The following is a 25,220-nucleotide window of genomic DNA, read 5'->3' as shown; positions in this document are numbered from 1 at the left end:
CATTTTTTGTCCCATGGTAATGGTATACTGCGTGACTGAAAAGCCGAGAAAAGTTGTGTACCTGGGGTGGGCTCAAGCTCGTCAAAGTGAGCCTTGTGAATAACTTCATTCACCTCAGCCTTGGAGTTCTCAATGGTGGAGAGAATGTCGGCGTAGGTCTGGGCGTCGGCGATAGTGTCGCCAATACCGATACTGTGACCCTCAATCAACAGCCAATTGTTAATCACAGTCTAAAATAAAAGGCATTAGTTTTATTGCAAAAAAATATCAGCTCATAAATGTTGCCTTTCTTCATAGGTATACTAATGGCTGTGCCCCCCTAAGGGGCTCTGTATTCAAAGTGGTGTCAAAATAGCCCAAACCCATCCATAGATATTAATAAAGCCCTCAGAAAAGAAGAATCAAATTTGGACCAACAATTTATTTAGCCTCAGACAAAAAATACTTTTTACTTTACATTTTTTTTATGTACAAACGGACAGACATAAAGCACTACTAAAGCTAACCTGAATGTTTCCGTAGAAAGCTCCATTATCTCTGTGCCCCACCTCAAGTTGACACACATGCATAAGTGATCCGGACGCGGCTCCAAGAGTTTTCTTGCACAAAATTCCTGATGTTTTTTTATGTAAACTTTGATTGTTGATTTAAAAGCGCGGCTTCTTTAAAATAAGTGTATGTCTGTACATCATTCCGTTCGTCCTTCTGAGTGTAACCCACTAAAGTAAGAGATAAGAGTTACAAACTTTGTCAATACAAATTATTCTTTTCTATCATATAATATACTTTAACTATAAGTTAACTAATCTTTTTTATCTTTATCTGGCAACATCCACGCAAGTGAAGCTACCAAAAATATAGTAACAGTGCTGCTGGTTATATTAGATGCAGAAAAAAAAGAGAATTATAAACCTGTACCTAAATTGACTTGAGTGTGACATACAATGTTAATTATGGCGTCATGTTGATTATATGCTTATAACAACATTAGGCATCCCTTAATATTAAAGGAATCATATTACCTAAATTTAAAAATATTCAATCTTATAAATGGAGAAGCTACGCAGCTAAGGTTGAAAAATTCAAAGTTTCCTGTGATCAGTTCTCCGTTCTCAATGAGGACCCTCGTGTCTCCTGGAGATATCCAGTGGTAGGGACCTCCGTTCTCAGAGTCAGGATGGGTACTGTGCAGACGCATACAGTTCACGTTTCCAGGTATAATTAGCGAGAACACCTGCTTGCCTAAATAAAACAAGGAAAACATTACTTTTGGGGGTATATCTCAAAAGGGAGGCAAATCACATTTGTAAATGTAAACTTATCATGAAATCTGAAGCCTGATTTTTTGTTCCTAAACGACTAAAGATAAGCGCACAAAACCTTAAGTTGCGCAGGAACAAGGCCCATTCAGTTTAATTGCGCAAGGGGTAATTTTGTTAGGCATAATTAAAGAAGACACATCAATTTATTGTCCACTGGCTCATCTCTTAAGAATATATTTAAAGAAATAATTTTGGACCTTTTTTAAAGATAAATGTTTTCGCCAAAATAAATAAGTAAAATGATTCCTTCTTAATTATGTATTTTGACGTGTAATTGGTATTTATCAATATATCATTAACAAATATATTTATGACGTATTTCGTTGATATTAAATATAAAATAAAAATATCATTTTATACCTATTTAGTATTTACATAAAAAAAAACATTATAATTTAAAAACATGAATTATTAGGTATGTCCTAAAATAATTCATGAAAACCTACCTATTAAATTAATAATTTAATTCATTAAGATTTATTAAATATATTTTCCCATTTTCTGTTAATTAAAAGCAATACCTGTCCAGAGTGGCTTCGGCTTGAGGATGGCGGGAATGGGTATTTTACCATCCCAGATGGGTAAAAACATCAACAAATTCATCATCAGCTCCTTGTCGATGAAGACGTCACGCTTGGTCATCTTTCTGACCGCGGTCAAGGTGTCCTGTACGATACCCATGACCGGTTTGTTAGCCTGTGGATTGGTGTAAATAAAATATTTTGAACAAGGATGACAACTTTAACAACATACATAAGAGGGGCTTTATTTGAGACGATTGGATGCATACGGACAAAGAGGCTTATGAAGTAATGAAATTTTCACACAAAAAATCTTAAGCCTTTCATAGATCAGAAAAATAAATTATTTAGTTCAATAATTTGATTTACAGTCCTGAGGTGTGATAATTTGTCTTGGGGTCATGTGGATGTTCTCCAACTCTGCTCTTGTCTCCATACTCTGAGGGACATGCAAGTTCATCTCATCACCTTGACAGATAGTTAATTAATACATACCTCTGGGGACGGTTTATAACAACCTAGGGCCAGATCTTAATAGGAGATCCGAACGCAATAACAAATTATGCAGACACCCTTTAACTGCGAGAACTATGTTTGAAAGTTGTAACTGTGTATGATACTATGTTGCACCAGTTTTAGGACCTTCTTACTTTTAATGTCACGCATCTGACATAGCAGCAGTAGGTACAATATCAACGTCTTTACTATATGACGCATATTTGACCGAGATTCGAACCCATCATAACCTAAATACAGCTGCGGGTTTAGATAGATAGTAATAAAATATACGCAATTTTAAAGAAATCTGCATAGAATTAGGGTTTCCATGAGAGGTTCATTTTGAAAATCAAATGAATTTATGAATATAACTATTAACTATAAGATACACAAACAATTTATCTTACCATCAAAGTCAGCATTGTAAGGGGAGGTGTCACTCAAATTCATTCGGAATGTAGACCATGGCAACACCTAAATAAAAGAAAATCATTAAATAGCTACGCTAATATTAAACAAAATCAATCTTGTCCATTGTATATAAAAGAAACAAAAATAAAAAATATATAAAATATTTTAGATTACAACGTAGACTATATTACTATAATAATTTAAAGTCTTTTTTAAGTCAGTACATGGTACCTAAAAAAATAGTTTTTTACTACAGTAGGATTGTCTACTTTTGGTCTACTCTTATTATTATCTACTTAGAGGTCGCATAAAATTAAATGTTTGGTAAAATAAGAAACTTCTAAAGACAACAAAACTATCTGAACTTATTTTAGATTTTTTGGTCGTTTCAAAATTATCTAAACACATACGGGATATCTAGTTAGATCCACTCTACCTTGATTTTATTTTATGAAATGACAAAACATGTTATATAGCAGCTTAGTTATTTTATAAATATTACCTTTACTCTGTGTCCCATCATACTCATTTTATGTAGGGTAGGTTGTCTGTTAAATACAACCAGGTCACCATCACGGATATGACGCTCAACCTATTATAGGTACATATTATTTGAATTTCAAAAACTTGCGAACAGAGTTTTGAAATATTAAAAAACTAAGTTTTGTGAGTATATTAGTTTAATGCTTTTTAAACTAACTAGCGGCTTCGCCCCTAGCCTATAGGGGCTTTGCCCCAAGAGGTGATAAAATTTTTTTTTGGCGAAATTAGTAAAAGGACCAAGGAAATCTTCAGTAAAAAAAATAAGGGGGATTTTTTTTTTTTTTTTGGGGGGGGGTTGGGGGTGTCCCACCACCCAAGAAAATAGCCTAAAACCACCACAGGAACAGTAAGTATATTCCCTAAAGAGTAGAATCCGATCGGTTCAGTGGTTACCGAGATCTTAAGGGACGGACAGACGGACAGACAGACAGACATCATTCTACTTTGTATTATAGATATCTTTTTTTCACAAATATTTTTTACATATTGAACACAAAAATGGGCATATTTGCCCCACTGCACTATGGATCAAATAAAAAAAGAATTGCATTTAATTATTTTCAGGGGATTCTAGGACAAACGCAGGAGTCCAAAACGTCGGAGTGGACAAACGCAGGAGTGTTAAAATATTAATTTTAATTAAGTGTTTCTATACAGATTAGGTTAGGTTAAGATATGAATATACAAATAAGCCCCCCGGAGGGGTTAGGCCTTTTTAGTTTAAAATAAGTGTTAGGTTAAATTTCCACTCCGACGTTTGGGACTCCTGCGTTTGTCCTAGGACCTTTTCAGGCCTATTTTAGGGTTCTATAATATACGTTTAGGCTTTGTCCTTGCCCCAATGTTCACTGTGCATGCAATGTAAAAATATAAATTACCTTGTAACCACACTGTAAATGCAAATCACTGGATTTTGGATGGAAACGCAGATCAATTCTGTCTCCGTTATCTCTGAAAATTGTGACACTTGTTATAATTTGCCTCAAAGTTGTGAAGATTCAACAACTTTTCTTTAATAAAACAAATTACAGTTCATTGTATTAATCTTTTTGTGACCGTAAAAACATTCTTGTGAAGGATGATTTAAAATGATAATGAACTAGCACTTGAATTACTAGATCCATACAATAAATCTGTCACTTTTGGTCAGGGAGGGAGGGCATGATAATATATTGGCCTTTAAATAATACTGGTCCCAAAAGTTTTATTAACGCGTTCAGTTCATACATTCGTTGGCTAATAACACTTTGTTTACTATTAGCCCTTGAATTTGATTGGGATGTACAAACTTTTCCTACAATAGTTTTGTCTAATTTTGTTCATCATAGTTGTAAATGTTCATCAATTCATTGTCTATTACCCCATTAAAAAAAAATTCTTGCCCAATTATCAAAATCTTTAAACTTTTACCTGATAATATATTTAGCGCCAGGATATTGGGTGTTTCCTCTTCTCACAAGCTCCTGCATCTTGTCAATGTTGAAGGGGGTCACAATCTCGGGGAAGGTGAGGTTCTGAGCCACGGAACGAGGCACTCCGACCTGGAAAATTGTAAAATAAAATCTCGGAAAAGAAATGAGTGCTAGAGAAATTATTTCTGATATGGCTGCTTTGAATCTGATTCATTGACGCTGAATTAAAACCAGTTTTGAGCTTTAGAAATGTCTTTGTGTGGTTTTAGACCTATCCACTCCAGCCATCCCCTAAGACTAGGGCGAGGAAACTAGTATCCTTATATAAGAGTAATAATATGTCTTTTCGCCTTTGTATAGATACGACGATTTCATAAACTCCTTGATCGATATGGTTCTCCCTTAGTTAGAGTAAAGATTCCAATAAACTTAAAATTATAATTGAAAGTGGAAGGCAAACTTCTCCCCCATCCCTCAAGTGCCTTTATAGGCCTCTAGGGGCGTAGCAGCTAATGATTAATAATGTACTAACCTGATCAATTCTAAGATTAGGATCTGGTGTGATGACAGTACGAGCTGAAAAATCAACACGCTTACCCATCAAGTTTCCTCTGATCCTACCTTCTTTGGCCTAAATCAAATACATTTGTTTATTTAGTATAAAGCAATATTTCTCCATGTTTAGACAGGCACGTCCGTGGGAATTGATTGCTTAGTTTGTATAATAACTTGAACTTAGTTGAATGCAATGAAATTTAGATCTTACTGTCTTTTATACCAATATGTAAACCACATGACATAAAGTTTTTTCAAAATAAAGTGTGGTATTTTTGACAAAGATGGTCCCGCCGCGCTATTCAGAACTTTAATACAGATAATGGACATTTCTTCATTTAAGATTAGCTGCGCAGCAAAAATATACAATAACATACCTTTAGCCTTTGTTTAATAGATTTGAGAGGTCTGCCTGACTTTTGCATGGCCCTGGGTAGACCAGGCATATCATTGTCGGACATGGTGGCCACATGAAACTGCAACATCTTCATATTTTCCAGGATTATATGGGCTGCAGCTCCGGCCTGCTCGTTACGTATCAACTCATTGTTTGCCTAAGTAAACAAGAATTTTAAAAACTTTTAAAATATCTTATCAGGAAAGATTCATAAGTTTTAGGAGGGTAGGGTGACCAATACAAAATAACAAAAACAAATTATAAATAATTGGGTATACTATGCATTTTTTTAGTCCTAACACATTAGTATCTAGGTAGGTAGAAAATGGACAGATTCAGTTTTGAAAAAAGTGACCAGTGCAGCACATTCAGCACATCATAAATTTGGCCAAAAAAACGTCAAATTAGCATAACCCTGTTCTAAACACTTCCCCCTCTTTAAAACAAAATTAATTTTGAATCTTACCTTTAAAATGTCAGCAAGCTTATGTGTCAAATCGTCCTGATTCCTGGCGGACCCAAACATGACAACGGCTGGTCGAACGCACAAGGGAGGCACAGGCATACAGGTTATCAACATCCAGTCAGGTCTAAACAAGCACAGTTATGTCCAAAATAAGTGCATCGTGGCTAGATATTTAAAAATACTTTTTCATGCCAATTATCATGAACAAAGCCGCATATTTTTTCATATTTTGAATCCACAGAGTGTAATTTTTTAAAAATATTTCCCGTATCGCTTCGAAACCGATTAATATCCGGTGGATTAGAACCGGTTCTCAGCCATACGGAAAAATTATGTCAAGCATCGTATTATATCCAGTTTTCTATGAATATAAAAATGTACAATCGTCAATCATCAGATAATTGTACATTTTTATATCCGGGGGGGGGGGGGGGGGGGGGGACGCTGTTTATGATACGATGCGATAAATAACTATTTTCTTCTCTATTCCCTTTATCTAAAATAACTATTCCTGAATAAAAACAAAAGTTACCTAGCAAATTTGGGATCCATACCCAGGATATAACACTCTTCATCTGAGATATGTCGGAATATTTCGTGCACACGCTCAGCAGTAAGCGGAATCTTTTTCTCCTGAGTGTCCTCGTTTACAATTTTCCATTCTGCCGTCATGTCGAGTCCAAGACGGCGGATGTTGGGCTGGTAACGACCGCAACCGCCGTGGCCTTTGTTCTAGGAAAAATATTAGGTTAAGTTTAGTATTCACATACAAAGAGATGAAAAACAACTATGATCTTTATAATATGCATGAAGTAATAAGGTTTTTCATTTGTCCTTTTAAGATTCCGCTAATCACCGAGCAGATTGAGTACTCCATTTTGAAGAAGCATCACTCTTAGGCTCCGCAAAGTTTTTAGGTTATTTCTTTTGAAAATTTCAGTCCTAGGAAAGTTTTTGGGAGGATATCTGCCCCTTCCATCGCCATGCCAATGCAAAGATACTAGAGGCGAAGCTACTTGTACGAAATATCAGACTTACTAACCAAATCCCGAAGAACATATGATCATATCCTAGGTGTCCTATTTTATTTAATCCGACCAAAAGAGACCAAACTAAATATTTTAATAGACTAACTAAAAAATGTAAGAATTGCCTTGTTAGATATAGGTGCTGCGCTGCTAAGAAAAAAAACTAAACCTGTTGTACGGCATTATTCTGGTCCGGATTGTCCGGATTCAAATCCATTTCGTCACCACCTTCGCAAATTTTCTTCCCCTTGACAAGATCATACACGTGGGTCAATCTTTTTCTTGGCTGACCTAAAAATTAGTTTGTGTTTGTTAATTTTCTATGTGTTTATCAAGATCTCAAAAATTACATATCAGGGCAGCTTATTCATCATCATATATCTCTGGATGGGTAATAGAGCAAAGAGTTCAGACAGGGGTGTATATTCTACATGGGATCCCCTGCTCGGGGGGGGGGGGGGGAATAAAAATAAAAAATAAGTGGTTGGAGGGAAAAAATGTAAAAATTAAGAAAAACTGAAAACATTTTTTCCATTCCCCCCCCCCCTTCCTTGATGAAAAACAAAAAAAATGTGTGGCAGGAGGGATAAAATAAATAAAATATAGAGTTCTTTAAATATTTTTCCATTTGATTTTACCCCCTTCTTGGTCAGAAAAAATTAGGGGAAAAAAAAAATTTGTAGCAGGGGAAAAAAATAAATCTTGTGCAGAATATACACTCCTGAGTTCAGATGATGCATTAAGATTCTTAGACCAGTCTCCCTTCTGTATTATACTACAAATAGGTTTTGGACTTAAAATAACTAAAACGTTAAAAATTACAAAAAAGGGTGATATTTAGTTATATGAAATATGTACCTGCCATTGATGTATTGTTTAAAAATCAAAAAAATTCCACATTCAATGATGAACTTATAGGATCCACCTAGCTCAACATTTTGTCCCTTAAATATATCTTTCACAACTCACCTTTAGTTTTCATGACAATTTCTTTGATTTTTGGATTAGTGGGGGACACCAGCATTTTGGAACAATAGAAGCATACACAACGGAGAACCTACATTTTACAATAAAGGTCATTCTGTGTCTAACATTTATGGGAAAAAACCACAAGAATAAATAAAAAATAAATTAGATATCTAAGATAAGCTAACTTAATTCAGGACCCCCCCCCCCCCATCGCAGGGGCTATAGGAGGAACTTTAAGTCAATCCCATATATAAAGAATGTCAATGGTACTATTAAACAGATGACTTTTCCTTGAGGGTTTTAGTGAGAAAACCGGGATGGAATACTGGCTTTGCCAGATCAAGGTGACCGAAATGGCCCGGGCATTCTGTCATGTTGCCCGCACAAGTCTGACACTTTGAGGCACGGTCAACAGCTCCTTGCCTGGTATTTCATACTTACATTAGACTTGAATACTATGTTTACTAAAGAAATGCCAACACATTCTTTAGTAACAATATAAGGGTTTTTGTATATTTTTAAACCCCTTAAAAGCTAAACTCTTATATACAAGATGTGATAGGAAGATCAGTTTCAGTTAGCAGAAAATCTAATATTTATTTTTACTTTTAAGAGAAGTTAATGTTAATAATACCTATATACGACATAAATTAAATGTTAACGAAAGCGATAGATTTTGAAATTAACAGGTTAAAACCAAGTACATATTAAGTAAAAGTCGGCTAGTAATAAAATGCCGTTTTGTATAACGCTGTTTAAGGAAAGCAAAGTTCTTGCGTTTAATTTGTATTTACTGATAGCTTGAAATTTTCTAGGACTTGAAACTAATGTTAATGCTAGTATTCCTTGGGTCCATAAGACCACCCAGTTTAGGTCTTCCTCCTTCATAAGTCTCTGGATATCTAAACAAAATAAATATTATTAACTTCAGCTCAAGTTGCTAAAAATCGTCTCTTTAAGTGCTAATATATTACGACAGCAGTAAAATTATTTCTAGACAATGCAAATGGTGCATTATTTGCCAAATGTACCAATTTTCTGCACTACCTCTCCGATTTTGTTAATACTCTATATTTTGGTCCGTTGGGTCATTCAAGGATGCTGGATGGCCAAAAAAAAGTTTCAGAGTCCCTGGATGTCTAGATATCTAGCTATCTATGAAGGTAGGTAACAAAAATGTAAAAAACACCCATTTTTTCACAATTTTAAAAATTAATTTTTTCATCAATCTTACATCCAATCTATACATTTAATACACCAAAATGATCGTTTATTCATGTAAAAAGCGCACATAATGCTATTTTGGCCCAAACTCTAATTTTACAGGGTGTCCAACAAAAAGTGTATTTTGGATATCTAGCGTAATACCCAAAATACCTGTCCAAAAAAAATCATTTTTTTTGGCTTAAATCCTGTGTTTTATCTGTGTGCATTTGTGGTATATAACGGTTCGGACCACCCGGGACTATAAGGTTGTCAAATTTCACTTTGGGACACCCTGTAAATGTGATTTTTGCGTCTGTAGAGCTAAAACTTGGTCCAAATTGGCTATTTTTTTCAAATTACTCTAATATGTGTCTTAGTATGTTTGGCCATAGTGTTTTCTGACCAGATCAATATTTTCATATTTTTTGGACACCCTGTATTTTCAAAAATAGAGAAAGAAAAATTTTGTTTTTTTTTTAATTTTTTTTTCTATTTTAAAGTTACTTAAAACTGTCATATAGATACAGATTTTGACTAATAACAATAATATTTGCCTATTTTACAATTTTACACACTTTTGGGACACCCTGTGCATGTTTTTGAAAAATGATGGTTTTTGCCCGTTTTTTGGGGGAAGGAGTCGTTTTAGGGCCATAGACTATTTCTTCATTTTTGTAGAACTTTTCAAGACACATCATTTGTTATTTATGCAAAAACCGCAAAAACCGAACCGTTTTGCCGTTATTCACCGCCAAAGGCGGAATTTTTTACGATTTTGCCGTTCCGGAGTTTGTAATGGGCATTTGTGGTAAGAAAACGTTGATTTATGAAGATAACTGTGAAATACTTTTATTTAGGCATTTTAATTTACTAAATTTCATGTGAAGTAAATTTTTTTGTATATCTAACCGATTTTTGTCAAAAGGAATTTCAAATGCACATGATTTATGTTTCTTTTATCACTTATGTTATAGCAATTATTTATGTTATATTCACTTCATTTTCTTGTTTTAACAATTGAAATCCATCTCGACAAAAAACGGTTAGCTGCACATAAAATTTTACTTAATATGAAATTTAGTAAATTAAATTACCTAAATAAAAGTATTTCACAGTTATCTTGATAAATCAACGTTTTCTTACCACAAATGCCCATTACAACCTCCGGAACGGCAAAATCGTAAAAAATTCCGCCTTTGGCGGTGAATAACGGCAAAACGGTTCGGTTTTTGCGGTTTTTGCATAAATAACAAATGATGTGTCTTGAAAAGTTCTACAAAAATGAAGAAATAGTCTATGGCCCTAAAACGACTCCTTCCCCCAAAAAATGGGCAAAACCATCATTTTTCAAAAACATGCACAGGGTGTCCCAAAAGTGTGTAAAATTGTAAAATAGGCAAATATTATTGTTATTAGTCAAAATCTGTATCTATATGACAGTTTTAAGTAACTTTAAAATAGAAAAAAAATTTTAAAAAAACCAAAATTTTTCTTTCTCTATTTTTGAAAATACAGGGTGTCCAAAAAATATGAAAATATTGATCTAGTCAGAAAACACTATGGCCAAACATACTAAGACACATATTAGAGTAATTTGAAAAAAATAGCCAATTTGGACCAAGTTTTAGCTCTACAGACGCAAAAATCACATTTACAGGGTGTCCCAAAGTGAAATTTGACAACCTTTTAGTCCCGTTTAGCCGTTTTTTGCCTATTTTCAGGGCAAATTCATCATTAATTACGTAGGAATCAACTTTTTAAAACATATTTTTGGTTTAATTTATGTTAAATGATAGCAATAACCAATTTTTAAATTTCTAGTACCAACAGCTACCGGCTAGAACCGTTTGATAAGGTTTTTGAGTGAGAAAAGTATTATGTGAAGATAGGTTTCGTGACTTTTTTGCTCTTAAGATAGTAATAAAATGGCAAAACAGCTGAGCCGCCAGCCGTTACTTTTCCAACTTTTTGTTCGATTTAGGGAAAATAGACCTACCAAGGATTATTCATGCAAAATTACTGATCGAAATTCGAATTCTAAGTGCCATTTAATCACTGATTACGAGATGGTTGCATTAACCCCCCCCCCTTTGTTCAAAAGACAGCTGATATTTATATTTCATTAGAGTGACTGCAATGGTAATTAAAATGCATCTTACCTAACACCACCATCGGTAACACTCATGCGCCGAATTTCCTCCGGCGAGAGGATGCCAAACTGCACCCGTTTCACCGTTTTCACCGGCGCCTTGCTGTCGCTGGTGTTGATGGTCATTTTTGCAGTTCAATATGTCAGCGGTGGTGTTAATAAAAACCCCACACACTTGGGACACACTAACCTTACAACCACCACTTCCACAATGGATGCTTTCTGAAATAATTTGTTTTCTATAGTCATGAATTTATATATATAATATATTACTATGTAATAATAGTACATTATCAATGGTAATTTCATTCACGGGAACAAAAAAAAAATGAAATTCGCACGTAACACGTCAATTAAAAAATTTAGGTTGAATAATATTTACAATATACATACTAGTATATTACATTACAATGGCAACTAAAATATTATTGAATATTTAGAAAGAGATGAAGGTAGAATTTTAACATTAATTCAAATAATAAAGTTAAAATTTGTTTTGTATTTATTTTCTACTTTTTTTTATATTTGAAAAGACCCTGTTAATAATTTTCAATAAAAAATAAATAAATACAAATAGTTTTAACTTTTTTTCTTCTAAAAATGCAGAATTATGAAAGTTGAAAAGGTTTCATGACTACTAAGAGGTCCCACAGGGATTAAATATCTACTACTAGGAGGGGATTAATGGATAGACAGAGATAGAAAAAGTATAAAAGATAGTAAGGGCAAAAAGATTATATAAGAAATATTTTTTAAATCCTGCATTTTTAGACATTTTGCTATTTTTTCAATGTTTACCTTTCATGAAACATACATTAAAAGAAAAAAAGTCAACATTTTTAATAAAAATTTAAATAAGAAATAAAATTTGTAAAGGCAAGTACGTCATAGATATTCTTTTTAAAAGGTATTGGTGTTTTTTTCCTAAATATTTTTTTGTGATAGAAAATCTAAAAACGCAAAGCAATAACAATATAAATTTTAAGTAAATTGTAACTTTAAAGGCAAACTTTTACCCTTAAGTTACAGAATATTTCTTGCAATAAAAATTTTCTTGGAACATTAATTTAAAAAAAAAAGACAATTAACATATAATACACTATTTTTCAAAACAAAATTAGAGGGTAAATCAAACGTGTAAGTTGAGGGTAAGAAAAATTCTTTCGACTGATAAATATAGAACAGTCTATAATTCTCACTTTGGCTAAAAGTAAGAAAATAATTTTGTATTAGTAACGTAGCGTCGATAAATGTTTAATATGTTCGTCTGCTAGACGATTTTATTAAAAATCGAGGGTATAAATTGCTTTTAATAAAAAATCTTTATTTAAAAGTTACGTAAAGCTGCGCTACTGTTGGGAGTTTATTGACCTTGTTAGACACTTATGCTTAGCATATAGAGAGAGAAGATAAAAAGGAGAGTTAAGTTACATTTCTAATTTTAATCTAGTAAAGAAAATCGCCTCAAGTAAAGCTTCTTAAAAAATTAAATAAACGGTGAAATATTTACTAGTCTAACATTTATCTATTTCTACGGTTTATTTGTGACTTCTGATATAATATTTTGTGTATATTAAAATACAAATTAAAAAAAGTTGAAAAAATAAGAGGGGAGTGGGGAAATCTTATATATAAAAACAGGAATATTATTTTGCTATTGCATTTAATCTATCGACATCTTTTTTTTTATGAAAAATGACTAGCGTAAGAAGCTTTGGATTAAAAACAAAACTGTTTTAACACGTATTAACATGTTTTAAACAAAATAAAGTTTAAAAAGTTCAAAGACAAATAAACAATGTTAAATGCTTCAAAGTGTGTCAACTACCAAACATAAATAACCTATGATTAACTCTAAGATGTGCTATTTACCAAAAAATGGTTGATTTTTTAATTTTGAACATCAACTTTTAAATTAAGGAAGGGTATCTTCAATTTCTATGTTTACATTTTTGGATTGAATGAAGAAGATTAAAAATACCCTCTCCTTACAAGTGTTATTTTCACTGGGTGCAAATAAAATTGTCTAAAAACTAAATAAAAACAGTCTTGATTAATTAAATCTAAACAGTAAGGGTTATGAGAAAACGCCTAAGCATTTTCTTGCTGCAAAGAAGAGGGATCGACTGATCCTTTGTCGGAATTATCGCTGCCAGCTGCTGCTCCGGAGCCGCTTGGCGAAGCTGTTGCTTGCGGCTGATAGTGTGCCGGGATAAGTTGACTGGTCAGGCTGGGGCAAATCTTGGCTTCGTGCTCGGTAAAGTTAAACAAGGCCGGAGCCTCTTTCCCGGAAGGAAGTTTTAGACCCGGCTCGCGAAGCTCATCAAAGAATGTGTGCGCACAGGCCTGCAGGGGCGTGATGCGCGCCGAGGGAGTGTACTCCAGCAGGCGGGAAACGAGATCAATCGCTTCGGGGCTTGTGCGCGCCCGGAATACTTTAGGCCAGGGGTGCGACTTGATTTGCGGGAACTTAAACTCTGTGTAGTTAGGATTCATCTCCTTAATTTGTTCACGGGTTGGTGTGCCCAGAACTTTGATAATCTCCACCAGCTGATCTACCCCGCTGTCTCCTGGGAAGATGGGCTGGCCGAGCATAAGCTCTGCAAACACACATCCGGCCGACCAAACATCAATGTTGGTTGTATAATCAGTAGCGCCAAAAATCAACTCGGGCGCACGATAATACCGCGAGCATATGTAGGAAACATTGGGCTCGCCGCGCACCAAATGCTTGGCGGATCCAAAGTCGCACAGTTTCAGGATACCACTGTCAGGGTCCAGCAATAAGTTTTGTGGCTTGATGTCGCGGTGACAAATGCCGTAAGAGTGGATGTAGGCCAGAGAGCGGAAAAGTTGGTACATGTACAGTTTGATAAACAGCACCGGGATTGTTTGCTTCTGCTTAGAGTATTGTCGTGCCACCTAATTTCATATTAAACATGCTTTAAGGAAAGTTTAAAGAGACAGATATATTTTTTGGAAATGTTTCATAAAAATTTAGAGTGTTGGTGGTGGTTGGATGTTATGCTTCCACCAAAACCCCTTTTTTTAAATAGCAAGTTGTAAGATGCATTTCGTCAAGGAAAGTAACTTGGAAAATAAAATATAAAATGGAGCATTATTTATTGCTGCTGAATAGAAGTTTAAATAGAAAGTATAATAAGCTGAATCATGTTTTCCTTGTAGACGGTCTCGGGGATGTATTCCAGAACAAGGTTCAGATAAATCTCATCCTGATTAAAAGGGTTAGTCATTAAAATTATTTTGAAAAATTATTGAACTTAGAGGTTTTTTTTAATGCAACCATCTTGTAATAAATGATTAAATAGCACTTAGAATCCGAACAAAAGAATAACCTTAATTTATATGGTATTAACCATATTCATCGCAAAAAAAGCGATTATAAATATATTTCTAATGATAATCATGGTAACTTCATCTCTTCTATAACTCAACCCCCCCCCCCCCGCCCCCACTCGACACATTAATTGTTAGATTGTGGTTTTTACAAAAATGTAATTCTGTAATGTAAAGGGGGGAGGCGGATGTGCCACTTTTTGAAACCAAAACTAAAAGTCAAAGGAACTCAACTAAAAAAAGAGTTACAGGTCTGAGATTTTGCATGGCAGTTGCTTAATAGGGGTACAATATAGAACTGTAAAGAAACGGCGGCGCAACCGCCGAAAACCGCCGAGAAAAAGCAAAAAAAATCGGCGGGAAACGCCGGTTTTCGGCGGTTGCGCCGCCGTTTCTTCACAGTTCCATATTGTACCCCTATAAAGCAACTGCGATGCAAAATCTCAGACCTGTAACTCTTTTTTTTTAGATAAGTTCCTTTGTTGGCTTTTGGTTTTGGTTTCAAAAAGTGGCACATCCGCCTCCCCCCTTTCCAGGGTGGGCATACAAAAAACCCACCCAAAAAAACCCACCCAGGGTTTTTTAAAAAACCCATTGAAAAAAAACCCAAGGTTTTTTGGGTTTTTGAAAAAACATTGAAATTTCACGTTAAAATTTATAAATTAAACCTCTATTTACTCAAAGACTAGGATCTAATAACATTTTAAAGCAAATTTTACCTAAAAAACGTTAAAAAAATATGAAGTAAGGGGGGGGGGGGGGGGTAATGCAACCATTTCGTAATCAATGATTAAATGGCACTTAGAATTCGAATTTTGATCTGAAATTTTGCATGAATAATCCTTGGTAAGTCTATTTTCCCTAAATCGAACAAAAAGTTGGAAAAGTAATGGCTAACGGCTGGCAGCTCAGATGTTTTGCAATTTTTCGGCTATCTTAAGAGCAAATTAGTCACAAAACATATCTCCACATAATACTTTTTGTCGCTCAAAAACGGTTCTAGCTAGTTGCTGTAGGTACTAGAAATTTTAAAAATGGTTATTGCTATCATTTAACATGAATTAAACCAAAATATGTTTTAAAAAGTTCCTACGTAATTAATGATGAATTTGCCCTCAAAATAGGCAAAAAACGGCTAAACGGCTGAGCCGCCAGCCGTTACTTTTTCCAACTTTATGTTCGATTTAGGGAAAATAGACCTACCAAGGATTACTCATGAAAAATTTCAGATCGAAATTCGAATTCTAAGTGCTATTTAATCATTGATTACGAGATGGTTGCATTAACCCCCCCCCCCCCCCCCTTATAAAAATGATGCTCTACTTATTGTTCAAATGTTTATGAAATTACTTTCTCTCAAAACTTAATTTCAGAAAATGCTTTGCTACTAAATTGATGATATATAAATTGTGTAAATTACATAATCATAATTGATTTTTAAACTAAAACATAACAATTTATGAAAGGAAATAGTTACAGTGGCGTGCAGAGGGTTTTATTAAGGGGATGTAAAAAGGGGAATACCTTAATAATTTCTGGGAGGGGAAGGGGGGTGTTGACAGCTTAGGAATAGAGGAGGAGGTTCCATGTTTTGAAGCTTTTAACCTTCCCTCCCCCTTAATAGAATATTTTGTGCACCGTTGCTAATAAGGGTTTATAATTGATCGAAATGCCAGTTTTTATCATTATCTATCTTGTTTATTGTGAAATCTTGCTTACCTTTTACCTACAACAACATAAACATTAATATTTCATCAATATATCAAATGTATTTGACTCCTAAATGAAAAAACCCAATAAAACCCGAAAAAACCCAATAAAACCCAGGGTTTTAAGGGTTTTTACGGGTTGGGTTGGGCTTTTTTAAAAAACCCTGGGTTTTTCCCCACCCTGCCCCTTTCATACCTTTTTATCTCCGCTAGTGTAGAAGAAGTACATCAACTTGACAATATTGCAGTGTTCAAGTCTCCGCATTATTTGAAGCTCGCGATTCTTGAACCTCTTGTCCTGCAGAACCTTCTTGATCGCGACCATCTCGTTGGTCTCGCACAACTTTGCCTGGTAAACAACCCCAAAACTTCCATTGCCGATGACCTGATTTCATTGTTTTATCAATTATATAAAAAAAAAAATTTGAGCCATGATTTTAAATTGATAAAATACATAGGCATAAAAAGGCTAGGTAAGAATTTAATAGTTTCAATTAAAGAAAAAAAAAACTTATTTTATATGTTGAAATAATTTTAACCAGCACGAAAAAACTTATTAGCTTTCTATCTTTTATATAATTGTCAATGTCTAGGTACCTATTATAAAAAAAAAACAATTTAAAATAACATTAGTTTTAAAGCTATTAGGTCGAATTATGCCTACAAGACAAAAAAGATTAATCTAGTAATTTTTTTAAGCTGCTATGTATAAGATACAACTCTTTAAATAGCTCATTAGGTGTAAAAGATGCATTGATTTAAATAAAAACCATGAATGAAAAATTTACACAAATATTTATATTAATAAATGAATTCCTTGGTGTCAGTGTAGGATACTTCAGTGGATCTATCTGGCCCTTGTCCAGGACTGGCTATCACAGTCATAACCTTTAATATAACATTCTTCACATTCATCATAAAATAAATAAAAATAAATATTGATTCTAGGTAAACAAATACGTCCAAGCTTTCTTTGATGGATTTAAAAAATAGCGTCGTAAACATACATTTTTAAAATTTTTACAACTCGACGTTTTGGTTGTTGCTTATAATTAAGAATTAGAATGTCACTCGAATTATGTTAGTTATGATATTTCTCATACATTTTATATAAAACAAGGGTAACATCATCTATAATCAGATAAGCACAAAAAAAATACAGGATGGACAGACGGACAAAGTGATCTAAAGATCAAATATTCTGTGATAGCAAATCACGAATGAATATTTTAGTAAAAACTCATAAAACTTTTCAATCTTGTTTAAATAATCATAACTATGTACCTAGCAATGATAGGCCGACAGACTGATGAACTAAGAAAGTTATGAAAGGATTCTTTTTGTTACAGGGAATACTTAAATATCATATAAACTTTCAACGTCTATCTTGAATACCGACAGAGCAAAGTGGCTCCGCTACTGAAAACATAAGTATGCCACGAAAAATGAAAGAACCGTTACCTTATTACCATCCTTGCTTGAGATCTTCATGCCTGCAGAGCCGCCAAGACCACTACCTCCGGGATTATTACTAGCTGCCTTCTGCGCGTCGATGAAAGATGTTGTTCGGGGCCGAGAGGTCATTGGAGTGGTTGCCCCTCGGGTTCAAAAATGCAATTTTTTACAACACACCTTTCAATTTTAACAATACTTTTATATTATAACTTTATCTGCCAACACAGAAATTTATGTCCACATAACATAAAAAAAAGTCAATTTACAATTGTTATTTCCTTCAAAATAATCTTTCTTATTCTACCTTTTATTTGTTGTTTAAACTACGTTGAATTTTTGTATTAAAAAATCCGAGGAGATGCTGCTGTGTGTGTGTTGCTCAGGACGCCATTTTAATCAAACTGAAGTAAGAACGGTTGCCAAGTCTGAACATACAAAAGTTTCTAAATAGTATTGCACCATTTTAGGAAAATAGAGGTACAAATCATTGCATCATTCATTATCTTTAAATATATTATTCATTTCGTATCTTATATTGTTTTTTTTTCGTCACCTGTAACCCATATTCTATATGGAAAGTATGAATTTAAAAGTTTTGTGTATTCTTTAATGACTTAAAAAAAAAACTTCATCAATTGATTAACAAATAAAGTTTTTTATTGAAAATTTTTATTCTCAACTAAGGTTTTCTCCACCAATTTGGTAATCTTTATAAATAAACAGTATTCTGAATTTATTTTGTAAGATGGTTAGTTTTGATAATATTAAGTTCGGTAACCCTGCTATAGAGGAGGGTGAAGGTAGAAGGGAAAGGGCGCGCAAGAGAGGTAACGAAAGTCTCAATATTTACAAAAAAAAATATTTCCCTAAAAATTATAATATTTTATATAGTTAATCAATAATTATAGATAATTTTATTAAATGTTAGTCTATAAAAATCTATAAATAAAAGGTTGAACTATATTTTAAATATTACTTATTTCTTCAGATGAGTGAAAAATTTCAATGTTGATATATTTGGGGGATATTTGTCTCATGTATTTTAGACCAACCACTAGAGAAATGGCCACTTTTCAAAACAAATTGTGGGAAATTTCGTTCCAAAAGTAAGAAAGACTGTTTGTAGTATGTATGTACTCTAACTTCAACCCTATTATTGCACGAAAATATAAGGCCCAAAGGTATAGAACTGTGGGCTAGAATTGAATCAAGACAAAAGTAAGTGCCGAGCCCTGGGACCTATGTATGGTGAAAATAGACATAAAACCATGATGATTCCAGGTAAAACCAAAATATTTCAGCGGGAGCTTTTTGAGAAAATTAGATTTAAAAATTTCAAGTTCAATTTTCATCCCCTAGGAGTTGCCGCATAATCATGACAAGAAAAGCAAATATTATTTATTTTAAATTTTGAACAACTTTGCTTTTATGAAGTCCTTTTTAAAACCTCTCTATATATGATTTATTTTAGGCTGAATTTTCGTGACCTTTGCAAAGCAAGTGATAAAAATAGCCATTTATTAACTCCCTTCAGGAGTGGTTTTATGAAAAACTTTATAAAAGCATAGTTGTTCAAAATTTAAAATAAATAATATTTGCTTTTCTTGTCATGATTATGCGGCAACTCCTAGGGGGTGAAAATTGAACTTGAAATTTTCAAATCTAATTTATTCAAAAAGCCCCCGCTGAAATATTTTGGTTTTACCTGGAACAATCATGGTTTTATGTCTATTTTCACCATACATAGGTCCCAGGGCTCAGCACTTACTTTTGTCTTGAATCAATTCTAGACCACAGTGATAGTGCAACGCAAGTGTAGGCATCGCAGGATTAGGGTCCTCCAAAGGGGTAGGCCTTGGGGGAAAAAAGTACCCATTCCTCCCTTTTTTTCAATTATTTTTTTTAAATGTGCTCAACCGGCCACTTGTGAGAAAGCACCAATAAATCTTTAAATGGTGATTCTTAACATCTATTATTATAAATATGAATAATTTGGGAAGCTCTAGAAGCTATTTTACAAGGAACCTGAAATCATAAATTACCAAATTTAAAAAAGATTCTTAAATATATTTCAATAGAGTTATGAATGTTAAAATAAAAAAATCAGCAGCAGCTTTTCCATGTTTGGATTTTGTCTTCTAAGTCATATATTCCATCAGCATCTCCTATTAGGAAAAATATTTGTTTAATGAATAGGTATAAATCAGCCTAAGTGCAGTACTGTACATACAGTTTAGGAATGTAACTTTTGAGTTAAATCAACTTATTACATTTAACTAATTTAAAAATATTAGGTAGATAACTTTATTTAACCTGAAACTGTAGAGTTCGTCCAATACAACATTTCCAGATTGTAATACCCTTCAGACACAATTACTGCTGGCTTCCAACTTTTCTTTGCTGATAGAATACCTTATAGAATTAACATATTTACCTTATGTTATTTGAACATTTTAGTAATAATCAAATGTAAAAATAAAACTATTCTTTTATTGCTTTAAAAGTTCCCTGATTACCTACCTATTTAACATTCATCAAAAGCAATGTTTTTTTTATGATTCTATGATTTATATACTACCTGTTACATTCCAGCTGGTTAATTCCATTCTAATTCCATCAAAGCTTGAGAAAAGTGACTGAAGAATTAAACAATTGATTTTTAACAATGATAATAACAATACCTTATCACTATGATAAATACTTTTGCATAGTACCTGTTTATTAGAACCAGCAAAATAAGTTCTGCCAGTTTCTGAACTGTAGCCCAAAAGTTGGTTGACATAGAATGGGATACCTAGATTAGTTCCAAGTATGTATCCAGAAATAGAAAATGTGCTTTACTTGTAAGAATTTATTTTTAAAAGTGCACTATTGATTTGAATATTATACTCTTTAGCTTACTTGACCAGGTATTGGTGTTTCTATGGTGTACAAAGCAGTTTGTTTTCTCTCTGTAAAGACTCTCAGGGTCACAAGAGTATACCAAGTTTTTGAAGATGTCAACAACATAACTCCTGATTTTTTTATAGAATACAACTATTCATCTTTTCCAATAAGTAATTAACTTGTAATACTAACATTATCATTTTTTTTGGTTGAAGCGTTAGTTCAACAAATTTGTTTAAATAAAATTTTTATTATCTTAGATTTTTTTTCTTTGTCAAGGTTTAATAACATTTTACCTTGAATAAAGTTCAACATTTCTGTTCAAATATTTATTTATTTCAGTTCTGCTTGTTACTCTTTTATTACTGTAAAAGTTTTGTATACAATAGTTACACAATAAAACATGAATTAATTAATATTAAAAGTATCTGTAACCTGTATTTGTAATTTCCAATAGTTTCAGTGTTGGCATGCTTACATCCATTAAATCTCAACCTAGAATATATATTTGTTTGCTAGTACATAGAATTTTTTTAACAAAATATATATATTACTAGCGGCTACGCCCCTAGATGCCTCTAGAAACACTTAAGGTAGAATGGGAAAAGTCGACCTCATAACATTTTAAATTTGATTTTAAAAGAGTAAAAATAAATATTTTTTTTTTGGGGGGGGGGGGTGAAGACACCCTCCCCAAAAATAGTTTAAAACCTTCCCAGGACCTATAAAAAGATTCACTGTAAAGGAGAACAATTTTGGTTTATCGCTTAGCGAGATCCTTCGGGCCAGACAAAAAATGCTTACTACTTTATATATTAGGATAGCGGCTACCCCCCTTGAGGCCTCTAGGGGTACTCTAGGTGTGAAGGTTGAATTTGATAACCCAATTTTTTATTTTAGATTTTAAAAGAAAAAAATATGAAGCCAATTTTTAAATTTTTTGGGGGGTAAGGTGCTCCCTCCTCATTTTTAATATTAGTTAAAAAATTTAATTTTGAAAAGATTTTAGGGGGGAGATTTTATTTTAGAGCAATTACTCTTGGGAGGGTGGTAGTACACTCCCTCAAATAGTTATTAACCTTCCCAGGACATATGAGAAGCTACCCTGTAAAGAATAACCTGATCAGTTCAGTAGCAGCGAGATCCTTTAGTACAAACATACAAACAAACAGACAGGGAGACTCCATGTTACTTTATTAAAAGGATTTATTTATATCCACTGAATATGAATGATTTTATAATCTATTGATTGTTGTAAATTTGATATAATTACCTGTTTATCCTGATTTGTTTATTAGTTGGTCTATCTGCATCAGGTATAAATGTTAATCTGATATATCTTCCTGTTATGACCTTTAAAACATTGTGTTAAATAAGTAAGCTTAGTAATTAGATAATAAAATCTCACAACAGATTGTAATATAATTAAAAGGTGATACTTTTTCAAATGTTATAACTAATGTAGATGGTGTTCGAAATTCTCTTCCATTTCCAAAAGTTATTCCATTTACACTACTTTCAACTTTAATCTACAAGAAAATTAAAATATAATATCAATATTACTGTTTTTTATCCTGAAACCAAATTAACTCATTCCTTTTTAAATGGCTAGCGGCTTCGCCCCTAGCCTCTGGAGGTTTTTTTCATATTTTAGAATTAAAAAGAAAAAGAAAAAAAAAATTTTTTTGAGGGGGGAGTGAAATTTTTTAAATTTTAGTTTTAATAATAATTTTTTTTTTTTTCGGGGTGGGGATTAAAATTTTGGTGGGTTGGTGGTGTCCCACCTCTCAAGAACAAAGCTTGAAACCATAACAGGACCAGTAGATATATTCCCTGAAGAGTAGAACTGAATCGGTTCAGACGGACAGACAGACATCTTTCTACTTTGTATTATAGATACCTTAATTATTTGATTGTCTTGTGAAGGTATGTAATATTGAAAACAAGTAAAATCCATTATAGACAAAAAATCTATATCTACTTTTGATCTCCATCTAGGTAAATGTTTGATGAATTTTTGTTTAAATAATGGGAGTTGGTAAACATGGATTATGATAAAGCATTAAAGGAACCCTGCAAGAAATACACTGCTTTAACTGCTGAAAGCCTGCCACGATTAGACCCAATACCCAAAATTTGAAGCCTACAGCTACAATAACAAACAAGTTACAGACATTTCAAAATTATATTATAATTTTGAAAGATTTTCATTGGTCATGTTGGAAATTTCAATATTAAATTATGTTGTCCGGAAGCAAAATTAAAAGCTTATTTTTGTCAGAAACTTAGACTGTCAGTAACTAATAATATTTTTACAATAAAAACACCCCTTTTCATAGTCAAAATCTCTATTAAAAATTCAGTTTAAATTGCATGAAACTAATGTAAGTAATACAGATGCCATTCTCACACTACAATACTCTCAGTACAACGTAAATTAAATTGATTTTTTTGAATGATTTTAACTCTAAAGAAGGGTGTTTTGATTGTAAAAATGTTATCAGTTACTGGCATCCTAAGTTTTAAAAAAAATATGCTTATAAATTTCTTTCTAGGGGACGTATTTTAACAATGAAAATTCTATCATTAGCAATGAAAAACTTTCAAAATTTTCATTGTACTAAAAATATCATTTTGAAATGTCTATAACTTTTTTGTTATTGAAGCTGACGGCTTCAAATTTTTAGTATTTGTTCTACTCATGGCAGTCTTTTAGCAGTTAAAGCGGTATATTTCTTGCATGTTTCCTTTAATTAGTTACCTGGGATTTAATTGCAGTGGAGGAGACCAAAATGAATCTTTACTAATTATGTTTCTAAAATGATATTCTTCATTCAGGAACCTGACAAATTATGCATTAAAAATTAGATGATAAAACATGATTTTTAACCAAATGAATAAATAAAATCTTAGAACAAATATAATAGCAGCTGGAGAAATTAGTATAGATAAACTTGGAACTTCTAGATATTAACAATAAGACTAAATTATTTCATATATGTTGTTACTTTGCTTTTATTTGTTGATCTGGGAAATGTATCAATAACTCATCTTCACATTCTAAAACATATTTTCATACAAAAAAAAAGATATTTTTACAGAAACATGGTACTACAGATTATGTTTTTTGTCACTAGTTATATTTGTTCATACAGAGCAATAATAGTTTGTTCCTATCAGATGCCTGAAGATCATTAATCTTGCATTTTATGAAATTTGCTAAATTCATCAATTATCTGCAATATTGAATTATCAAAAATGTAAGTAGTTATATAGGAGGAAACATACCTTTAGTTTCAAGAACATCTGGAAGGGTCAAATGTTGAGGATTGCAACAACTTGTAATTTTTTCAATTGGATAATTATCCTCCTTATCCCAAGCACAAAGACATGTTGCTATTATTGTAGATGGCTAAATTATTTAGTTAAGTTTCTATAAATAGAAATAGTTTGAATTGTGATATTTTTATGAAAAATAACTTACCTTTTTTCTTTTTGCTTTGAATTTCGAATCAAATGTCAAATTGAAGCTGAAAATAGCTTCATCCTCAAATAGTAACCCTTCATAAAACTGAAAGAAAATTTTTCAACATGACTTAAGTTATGGAGTTTAATATGTGTGGTTACTATATCTATGTCTAGTGGCTACGCCTCTAAAGGCCTCTAGGGGCACTAGAGGAGGGGAGAAATGAATTTCATAACCCCATTTTTTTTTGGGGGGGGGGGGGGACACTCCCAATCACCCTCCAAAAAAAACCAAAAAATCGCCCCCAAATTAGGTACCCACCTATTTTTTTTCTTTCAATTACCGATTCGGTACGAATTTTTAGGGAATATACCTACTGGTCCTGTCGTGGTTTTAGGCTATTTTCCTGCGGTTGCGACACCCCCCTTCAAATTTTTTCTTCCTTTTTGTAAACTAAAACAAATAAGCAACCTCCACCCCCCCCCTGGTAAGCCGCTGTAAAAAAATTACGAATTACAAATGAATGATTCTATAAACAATGGGGACTTCCCAATACCTCATGGGACGAAGCCCCCAGAGGCTAGGGGCAAAGCTGCTAGTACCTTTATATAGAATGGTCCTTCAGTAGCATTATTGACGTAACCCCATTCAGCATTATCAGAGTTGTAAGTTTGTATTGATGACATTATCACTTTTGTATATATATCAGTGTAAAATCTAAAAAATAGATAAGCTTAATGCTATATATTTTTAACGATATTCGTTTTTTAAAGCAAAGTTTTTCTATAATTATGGTTGGTCCGTCCGTTTATAATGGTTAGCTCAAACTTTGCATGATAATTCCTGTAATAGTTAGGTACGACTATTAAA

At 33.0% G+C, this 25,220-nt stretch overlaps 2 protein-coding genes and 1 long non-coding RNA gene across 15 annotated transcripts in view; all 3 read right to left on the bottom strand.

The window, feature by feature from the left end:
• Positions 1-11,696, bottom strand: part of Polr2A (RNA polymerase II subunit RpII215) — a 31,149-nt gene extending 19,453 nt beyond the window's left edge. Inside the window, 18 exon segments of the mRNA XM_080175416.1 lie at positions 62-230; positions 507-616; positions 1,096-1,242; positions 1,844-2,025; positions 2,224-2,311; positions 2,749-2,815; positions 3,255-3,344; positions 4,174-4,246; positions 4,706-4,836; positions 5,240-5,338; positions 5,640-5,816; positions 6,126-6,249; positions 6,658-6,857; positions 7,323-7,444; positions 8,123-8,212; positions 8,415-8,549; positions 8,972-9,024; positions 11,488-11,696. Coding sequence (XP_080031542.1) covers positions 62-230; positions 507-616; positions 1,096-1,242; positions 1,844-2,025; positions 2,224-2,311; positions 2,749-2,815; positions 3,255-3,344; positions 4,174-4,246; positions 4,706-4,836; positions 5,240-5,338; positions 5,640-5,816; positions 6,126-6,249; positions 6,658-6,857; positions 7,323-7,444; positions 8,123-8,212; positions 8,415-8,549; positions 8,972-9,024; positions 11,488-11,603 — 2,173 coding nt within the window. The 5' untranslated portion in view covers positions 11,604-11,696.
• LOC145329813 (glycogen synthase kinase-3 beta-like) lies at positions 11,697-18,401 on the bottom strand. 13 transcript variants are annotated; one of them, XR_013883115.1, is made up of 7 exons: positions 18,005-18,401; positions 17,362-17,431; positions 16,740-16,930; positions 14,659-14,710; positions 13,350-14,401; positions 12,276-12,681; positions 11,697-12,071 (listed from the first exon to the last, which is right to left on the bottom strand). XR_013883115.1 is itself a non-coding variant. In XM_080174217.1 (5 exons), the coding sequence occupies exons 1-5, from the start codon at positions 18,125-18,127 to the stop codon at positions 13,569-13,571; spliced, it is 1,269 nt and encodes a 422-aa protein (XP_080030343.1). In that variant the 5' UTR covers positions 18,128-18,401; the 3' UTR covers positions 13,040-13,568. The 13 variants fall into 13 exon arrangements, 1 of the variants encoding a protein (XP_080030343.1); XR_013883119.1 differs by having other exon boundaries at positions 11,697-11,894; XR_013883114.1 differs by having other exon boundaries at positions 12,292-12,681.
• A 1,672-nt stretch (positions 18,402-20,073) lies between these two features.
• LOC145329814 (uncharacterized) lies at positions 20,074-20,930 on the bottom strand. The gene is made up of 5 exons (XR_013883124.1): positions 20,900-20,930; positions 20,713-20,792; positions 20,577-20,634; positions 20,312-20,410; positions 20,074-20,163 (listed from the first exon to the last, which is right to left on the bottom strand). It is a non-coding gene; the product is annotated as an uncharacterized LOC145329814 (long non-coding RNA).
• Between the last annotated feature and the right edge of the window lie 4,290 nt (positions 20,931-25,220).

Source organism: Acartia tonsa, chromosome 10 (assembly GCF_053477335.1).
Source record: "Acartia tonsa isolate MP-2025a chromosome 10, ASM5347733v1, whole genome shotgun sequence".
Classification (NCBI taxonomy): domain Eukaryota; kingdom Metazoa; phylum Arthropoda; class Copepoda; order Calanoida; family Acartiidae; genus Acartia; species Acartia tonsa.
This window is presented reverse-complemented; position numbering and strand designations above follow the sequence as displayed.